Source organism: Halyomorpha halys, unplaced genomic scaffold (assembly GCF_000696795.3).
Source record: "Halyomorpha halys isolate HHAL.00 unplaced genomic scaffold, Hhal_1.1 Scaffold124.1, whole genome shotgun sequence".
Lineage (NCBI taxonomy): Eukaryota > Metazoa > Arthropoda > Insecta > Hemiptera > Pentatomidae > Halyomorpha > Halyomorpha halys.
In genome coordinates this window covers 500513-510101 of record NW_027111282.1, presented here as the reverse complement: position 1 = coordinate 510101, position 9589 = coordinate 500513, and the positions used below count along the sequence as shown (strand labels likewise).

Below are 9589 nucleotides of genomic sequence, written 5' to 3'. Positions count from 1 at the left end.
AACGCTGAGATAATCAATTAACATAATCCAATAACAGGCTAAAAAAAACGTAGGCCATAGAAAAGTTAATAATTAATAAATTAAAATAAGCATTAGTAAAATTTAAAATAAATTACTAATACTAATTTAAACCATTTTATTTTTCTCTTTTCAATAAAGGGTTATAGCCATATTTTCAGTATTTTTCTTTTACCAGGTCAAGGAGTAAAAATAAAATAAAGTAAAAAACATAAACAAACAAATTTTATTACTTATTAATGGATCATTTACAGTAGTCTTACAGGCAGTAATTTAATTAACAAAATGAAATATTGATATAATAATTCTATTTTTAATAAAAAAAAAAAATATTAAAAATTCTGCCTGTTCTATCAAACTTATGGTTATACTATTATTATGAATTAATTTCCTATCATTTAAGAAGCATGCTCCTCCACAATTTTCCACAAGAGTGTGTAAGATCCAGAGGAGATTGGCCAATGGAAAAGGCTGAAAAATAATAAAGATATTTAGAAAAAACATAAATAAATTCATAAAGATGGTGGGAATACTAAAGAATGTAATTTGTTACCGTGAACAAAACATAAACATCATATTAGATTTATGCATGAAAATATAAAGAGGTGCAACTTTGGTCTAAACTGCAAAATACAAAACAAGGCATGTGGTGCATAACCAGGCATAGGAATAATCAGGAAATGGATGAACTTAATTATATATTTTTAAAAAACTATATTGATATACCACTTGATTTCACAAATAACCTCTATTTTCTAATGATATTTATGAACACATGTTTTCTTTTATTACACATATCTTTCAAAACTTTAGAGCTCAGCTATAAGAGACAAGAAACATATTAAGACAAATATATAAGTAAAAAAATAATGTGGCAAGTCTTGCAAGTAGATGGCTCATGTACCAATATTATTACACAATTTTTGTTAAATGCAAATTAACAAAAGCTTATACATTCACGTAGAAACACAAGTGCAAATAAACATTTCATTAAAAATGAACAGATCTCTTTTACGTAATAAGTTATTTTTTTCAAAAACTTTAACATACTGTTCTTCCCTTGGTGTAAGAGACCATGATTCACATCCGTGAAGAACAGTTGGAACAATAATAGCAAACCAACTTTTATGTTTCTGTTCATAAGACAGAAGCTAAGCAATTTTAAAATTAAAAACAAGCATTTCCTGTCTTTAACCTCGCTTTTATTTCCTCGTCAATTATGTTTTTTTCTAGTTATCGTAGACCCTAAATACTTCTAAACTTAATTTAGCTAAATTAACTAACTTAATTAAATTTAAATTAAACCTAAATACTTAAACTACCTGTTCAAATGAATTTCAATCTATATCCATATCACCAAAATCGTTGCTGTTTCTACTGCTAACCATACATTTTGTTTAATATTTATTAATTTTGCGATCTAGTTCCTATCTAGATTTTATCAACGCAGTTGAAATTAGTTTAATACCTCATCCTTACCCAATAATACCAAAACTATTTATATGAAAAAATTGTATGCTATAAAAAAAATTAAGCGTTAAGGGCACATACTGTTGTATGTAATTGTTCCTTTGCCCTTTCCACTTTTTTTTCACTTATTTGTTGTGAACAGTACACAACACAAAGTATATATGGTTTGGCCTTATTGGCAGTTGGCAGAATAATATCAATTAAATGTCTTTCTGTCAATCAGGGGTCACAGGGGCGGTGTGGCATATTATTTCCATCAATACTTGTAAAATTAAATTCAAAATTATTGTCAATTGTGTTGTTCTGTCTTACATTCTCTGTTGAAGTTGAACTGTCATTGGATTATCACAATCATTGGCATTTATGATTGATGGGTCACTATTACTACTATCCATCTTGGATAACAAAAATACAATTTTATATAATTCACAAAAAAACGATTTTTAGAAATAGAATGAAGCACTAAACTCTAGAGCGAAGGATTGTGTTATTGGTTTCAAAGTCAACGGCGTACTGAATTTAAAACTAAACTACATCTTCTTCAGTTAAAATAATCTCAGAAAACAGAGAAAGCCAAGAACCTAAGCCGTAGTCTTAGATATCTTTGGTAGACTAAATAGTATAAGACAAGGAAGACTATCTCAAGTACATGGTAATATTCTTGAGTAAGCAACCAATAAAATAAAATAGTTTACTTATAACTATGCAAAATAAAATAGAAATCTGTATAAGTTCAACAAATATTGACTCATGAACTAAACAACTAAACTATGAGAAGATGATCGGGGATGCAGTCAATAATGACACACAAATAAGTAAAACTTGTTTTATTTGTGCTCACGTTTCGAACTCAATTTCAAGGCTAACAAAACCAAAAAAGATAACAACCTTAATTCAGAGAAAAAGAAAAAGAAAATAATAACAAGTAAACTTGGAAATGTATCAATAAATTAAATAGATAGTAAATGATACTAATAGAAGATAAAATATAATATAGTAGAGGTAAGAATTATACAAAACAAATGATAAAAAAGTTATTAAAAATCATACAGTGCTCATGTAATTAAAGAAATAATATTTGTACTAAATATAATTATTAATATAAGTAATAAAATATGAAAGTAATGATTAAAAATATATAAATCTCTACCATATTTACCTTAACCCATTTACAACTACTCATCTCTAAACTCAACATCCCTACAAACAATAGCTAGCCAGTAAAATTTATCCTTAAAGTTATGAAAATTGGGTCTACTGATATTCCCTCAAAGTTTTTAACTTAAAAACTTTAAGCTTAGGTCTGAATTTTTCATTCCCCCAACTTTTCACTCAAAATTATCCCAGAACTCCTCACCAATTTAGAATACATTCATAATGACCCCCTTTTTCACCATTCCAATGATAATGAGGAGTTGTCACATATTTCTGTATGCAATAATACTAAATACTAATTAAAAATTACTTCCAATACCTTTCATTCTTCTCTTCCAATTTTTTTCAATTATTAAAAGACCTTTCCTTCACCCAACGCTTTCTTAGATACCATGATGACATTATAATCACAAAGGCTGACAAAAATAACAAGACTGTTATTATGGACCGTTCTGACTATGACAAAAATGATACTACTTCTATTGAACCAATCCACATATGTACCCATATCCCGCGACCCTACTCTTTCACTTAAAATCATATTAAACAACCATCTATAAAAACTCTTAAATTCAAAACAAATCAACCATCATACTAAACAAACCTCATTTCCTACAATTTATTATTTCTACTCTCCTCTTTACAAGTCCTTAGTCACAATAATCCATGTGAAGTTCATGACTCCTTTACCCTCAGCGATCAATTATTATCCTACACCATTCCAAACTACATCCTCACTTCTTCTGACGTAGAAAGTTTGATTACCAATATCCCAATAGATAAAGCCCTCCCTTCAATAGAAATCAACTGTTCAACCACTGAAACCCATACACCTTTCTTAACCTATTTTAAAATTAAATTAAAAGGTATATAGGTTATTTTTCATTTTCTGTATTAACAGGTGAATTAGCCATGAATACGATATGGTCCAACCTCAACCTCTAGGACACAATATCATTAATCTCAAAATATAAACTGTTTAACTCGATGTGATTTTTGTAAGAAGTAGAAATAATATTTGTAGCCATATTAATACATAAAAGTTAGATTACCATGTACAATCATCAGTGGGTATTAATGATGAAGATTTGGAAGCCATTCCACCTGACGTAGAGGACATCGAAGACATCTTGTCTAAACTCAAAAATAATAAATAACCCAGCAATGATGGACTCCCAGCAATTTAAAGCAGGGCATCACAAGTTGGATTCCGGCCAAATAGGTCTACTATTGATCAAATCTTCGCCGTGAGGCAAATCTCTGAGAAGATGAAGTAATATCAGCAGACAACTTGAATGCTGTTTATTGATTTTTGGGCTGCCTGGGATACAATCATAAGGAGTGAACTCATAGTGGCCCTGCATGAACTGGGGCTTCCTAGTAAACTCACCCAATTAGTAAAATGCACAATGGTGCGCACAATCTGCCAAATAAAATCCTGAGGATTATCAAAGCATTTTGAAGTGGAGTGTGGCCTAAGACAGGGTGACCCAATAGCTTCTCTCCTGTTTAATATCTCTTAACAACCAATCATAAATAAAGCAGGAATAAATCAGGAAGGAACAGTATTTACAAAGATGACCCAAGTTCTGGCCAATACAGACAACGTCGTCATCATCGGTAGATCCCTGCAGAGCATTAGGATTACTTTTGAAGCGATGGATGTCAAAGCAAAAAAGATGGGTCTGCATATTAATGGGGAAAAAACCAAGATTATGCTGTTAAATAAGAAGCCACTGGACCAGAGGCAAAGTCGCTTTGGAATGGGCCCCTATAATTACGAAGTGGTAAGAAGCTTTTCTTACCTTGGCTCTATTATCAATGAGAACCAGGATGAAGATGAAGAAGTTAAAAGCAGAAATGCTGCTGGAAATAGAGCCTATTTCTCCATTGTAAGGCTAACAAAAGCAAACTTGTTAGCCGTACCACCAAGTTCATCCTGTACAAAATGTTGATTGATAAGGCCAATCGTGACATACTGTGAAGAAACGTTGACCCTGAGCAATAAAAGCATTAACCTGCTAGACAGGTTTGAAAGAGTAATTCTGAGAAGGATCTTAGGGCCTATATGTGAGAATGGTAATTAGCGAAGAAGGAAAAATGGTGAACTGTTTGGCTTTAATGGCTTGGCCATGTAATGAGGATGAGCGAGGAAAGAGTGGCTCATAAACTGTACAGCTACATTCCGAATGGTGTACGGCGACGTGGTAGGCCGAAGGGCTGATGGAGGGATCCAGTGGGGCGGGATCTGCAACAACTGAGGATCCCAGTTATCTTTACAGAAGATAGAGAAAGATGATTGGCAGCCGTTAAGCAGGCCAAGGGCAGCTTCATGCGCCTGTTGTATCACTAAAAGAAGAACTCGATGTGATGCTCAATCCTTTGTTATGCTGCCAAGTAAGGGGTTTTCAATTGTTTGAAATGATAGTTTTCAATAATTCTTCATTAAAATATTATTTAGGCTTCCTCTGCCTACTCCAAACTATATGATTCATTTAGAGACTTTTACAGACCCCTTACTTTACTTTGAAATTGCATTTTAAATATGAGAATACAATTCTTTATCATCACGGCTAAAATCTTCTGGAACTAGATGCTTCTGAGGTTGTTAGGAAAAGTAACTTGTGATTTGCACAGAGGAATGCTCTGGCTAATTTGTATTCCACTAAGTTTCTGTTTTATTCTGAAAACATACCAAAATTGCCAGATTACTTTTTATCATTGATTATAATCACCTAGCAACACCATCAGGAAGTTTGTCTGGAGTAAGCCCGCTCTACATCTCATTTCCTCTTATACAAACATTTATGCCAAACTGTATTTCCTTTTGATTTCCAATCTATCCACTTCTGTTACAGAATTATTCTACTTAGTTAGAGAAGGAATTGGATCTGTGTTATGTAACTCTCATCGTATTAAAGGCATGGTTCATTTTTTGGCTGATAGTTCCATTCTGGCAGAGATCTGCCTCCTGTATTTAGTAGTCTCATTTATAATGAGGGCCCCACCTGCTAAATCCTAGTAATATTCCCTCCATAACTAAAGCTAATAAATATCGAAAACTCCAGCTAATCTTTTATTAAGACAATAACGATTTTATTTAAATATCTTTAAAAAACACAAAAATCCAAAGTTATTAGCACCAGAAATCAGGTATTTATAACACTATTTGTTTTTGTTTTTTTTCCCACAACTCACTACTATACTCACACAACCCAACATAAATAACTTATAACACAATTCATGATGTTAATATTGTGTCTTGCTGTACTTAAAAACACACAAAAAAAAGTTAGCCCAACTAAAATTAGAAATTTTCACCTCACAGTCTCATGACTCTCAATATGTCAAAACTGTGTTTCGATAGGGTTTAGTGTAGGAATGTTTGTAGGAGACAGTATCAGTAAGGAGCCTTTTGGTTAACTAAGCCAATAACAATAAACTGTGAATAAAAATTAATCTTATCCATCAACATAATGATAATGATTATATAGTATATAAGTAATACAGGTAACTAAAAATTTCTTGCAAAAAACACCTATAAAATAAATAGTTAAAAATGTGCAAGTTAATCTACACAAGCATAACATAAAGATAATTTCACAGATTTCAAAAACTTAAAAACTACAAACAAAACAATTGGTGACAAACTATCAATTATTACTAGAGAGTAATTTAATGGTATTACTATCAAGCATAACAAACAATATTTATAACCTCAAAAAGTTAATATAACAGAAAATACCTTATTTTTTTCTTTCGTACTTCCATTCATAAACTGGAGCACTGGTTTTAGTGGCTTTTTTAATTAATTTAGGTTGGGCAATACGTTTGGGATTTTTCAAGTGCTTCTCAACTTCCATTTTTTCTTTAATTACTGAAAGTTGTTTTTGTCTCTGCATCCTTTTAACTAATTCCTTATACTTTTTTTCTTTAAAAGCATTAGATTTACGAAGCATTCTCTCTTCAAGTGAAGATAGCTTCGTAATTAATCCTGAAACTTTTTTTTGAGCAGGGGAAATACTATTATTTTTTTTCTGAGAATAATCCACCAAATGCAGACTTGACAAGAGTTTCTCAAGTTGTTTCTTCTCCATATTCAACTTCATGTCAACATAATTAAGATTTTTATGCTCTAAAACCAGTTTTTGCTCAACTGTGTGATCAGAAGGAGGTTTACGTTTTTCTGTGTGGCCATGATTTCTAAGTTCTGAATTTACCATATGATGGTAGTATTCATTAGGATTCCTATCCAAAGCTTTAATTTTTAACTTCTTTATAATCTTTTCTTTTTTGTGATAGTCAGTAGCACGTTTGACATAATCTTTATGCTTCTCTAACAACCCAAGACGACATCTTTTGTTTGGCTGATGTCTCTCTCTGTGCCGTCTCTGATTAATCTTTAATACTTTTTTCCAAACAGACATCTACAAACAAAAAGAATAATTAACAAATGTACAAACATTGTATGGGAAAATCATAATTTATAAATATATTAGATCCAATAATTAGAATCTCCTCCACGTCCTGGTTGGAATACATAAGGACATTAAAATAAATAAGTAAACTAAAAATTAGAACTATGCAACACTACCACATGAAAAATAAGATTCGTGATAATAAAGAAACAAAAAACTTATAGCAATATGGGCAAAAAGCAGTTCAACTATTAATCACCAAACAAATACAGCAGTTGGGAAGTAAGTATTTGTAGTTACAACTACTAACTTTAGGTACTTGCAGCTACAACTACTAGTTGGTATAGCACAATTACTATGTGTCAACCACATTCGAAGTAATTGGAAGTAGCTGCAATAGCAATTATCAACTAATAGTAGTTTTAGAGCTACAACAACAATTATTGATTTTTACTAGCTTTACTATTGGAATGGATTTAGGTTCCAACAGGGCAGTTTGATCGGCGGAGAGGAGTTCACTTGGTCCTCTCTGAAACTACGTAAGTCCGAAAATGTAAACAATGGAATTTCATGATTTATTTTTTAGTTGTTTGTAAATTAGACCTAGGACATTTTTAATCATAACAATAAGTCAAAATTACATTTTTGGACTTAATTGGTATCATAGTTGCAGTGATGAAATACTGAAATTTATATAGATTATAGAAGAAAAAATAGCTTTCTTTGAAGAGTATGATATCTACTGTTTTGTTTAGTTATTTTATTTAATAAAAGAAACAATGTTATACAATCTTAAATGTAATAAAGCAAAATTAATTATAATTATGAGAGATAGTTGACCGTGGATGATGAATGAGAAGATGGTTGGGGGTGCGGTTAATAAAGCAAAATTGAATGTACATATACACGTACACTGAATATCATTTATAACTAATTATCAGCTATAGTGGTGAATGCTTTCAGATCCACGATCCTCAAAACCTTAGCAATGAATTTTTGATTAGATAGCAACTTCTGCTATAATGACTGATCAAATATAGCAATTCATTTTGATGGTCCAACAAACTATAAAGGATCAGTTCTAGTAACAACGTTCAAGGACTCATAAGAAAGCCTTATATAAAACAAGAAATCTATTATTTCTAAGAATGTTACTTTTACTTTAACCTATATTTTGAAGGGGAGGAAATTCATTTCTGTTCAGTAAACAGAAATGTTTTTAAATAATTAGTGTTTATTCTTTATTTTTACTATTTCTTTCAAATAGTATATTTTCAATGATTCTTTCGTGGTGAATCATACCTAAAAGATAAACTTTCACTGTGGAGGAAAAGTATCATATTTACTGCCTAATTGGGTGAGACAACCATCAGCTTAACTAAAAAATTGAACAAAGGCACTCTACCGCATCTTTTGTTTTAGAAAATTAGGGCATGCAAAGAAACTGCAAAGCTGTTGCCACTCATCCAATCTGGGTGCTAAAGATAATGCTTTTTGAGATTTATTCCCTGTGAGTACTAGGCAATGCGCAGAAGGCATTTATAGAGGTTGGATTCTAAGATTTTCTTCTAGGTACAACATTGGTTTCAAAGAATTTAGCTGAGAAACTGCGCCTTCACTTATCAGAAGATTTGTTATCCAAGATTTAGTCTACAATTCAAAAAAGGCTAAAGAGATAATGATGTTTCACTCTGGGGAGACATGTTAATTAAATTTTATATCATTGTCCAAATAAATCAATTCATTAGTTTATGATTGCGAAAATTGGTTTTACAAAATTCCTATTGCATGTTTATATGATAACAATTTAGTATGATTGACAATCGGTTATAATGACTGAATATGTTCGGTCTCTTGGAGGTTCTCTAAAATAATATCACATAAATTACACACATCTGTTCAATACGGATCAACCATATAATGAAAATATATTTTTTATGATGAAAACATAAATATTTCAATATGGTACTTCTGTACAAAAGCCACAAATACAGAATCCTACAAGACAGTATAGGCCTGACTCCGAGGGAAAGGGGTTAGTTACTCCTTTTGTTGAGGCTATTGAGCTCAGCAACCATATAACTACAACGGAGCTGGATTCAGCCATGGCGATCGGATGACGATTCCAGCCTAGGCCAGTTGACATTTATTTCATGGTGATTCAACGGCATAAAAACTTGATCCTCCCACTCAGGTTAGAACAGGTTGGTTACCTCCAGAATAACAATTCCCCTCTCTGTTTGTCATAGATTACCAGTTAGGAAGTAAAAAAAAAAAAAGGAAAGATTCCAGCATGAACTGGTTTACTTTTATTTTGTGGCGATCCCAATGAAAACTTGAATCTCCCACTCTAATTAGAACAGGTAGTACTCACAGAATAACCCACCCCCACATGTCAAAAATGACTAGGAAGGGGGTAAAAAAAGTAACTCCTTTTGAGTGAATGTAACAAGCTTATCTCAACAGCTGTGATCTAATTAAAGCAGTAATAATACAACAGTTGTGATCTAATTAAAGCAGTAATAATA

The 9589-nt window shown here is 31.7% G+C and overlaps 1 protein-coding gene across 1 annotated transcript in view; it reads right to left on the bottom strand.

The window, feature by feature from the left end:
• Positions 1-221: 221 nt before the first annotated feature.
• Positions 222-9589, bottom strand: part of LOC106678123 (probable U3 small nucleolar RNA-associated protein 11) — a 12645-nt gene continuing 3277 nt past the window's right edge. Inside the window, exons 2-3 of the mRNA XM_014416456.3 lie at positions 6389-7070; positions 222-489 (exon numbers count right to left, since the gene is read on the bottom strand). Coding sequence (XP_014271942.1) covers positions 6390-7070 — 681 coding nt within the window. The 3' untranslated portion in view covers positions 222-489; position 6389. The remainder of the gene's footprint in view (positions 490-6388; positions 7071-9589) is intronic.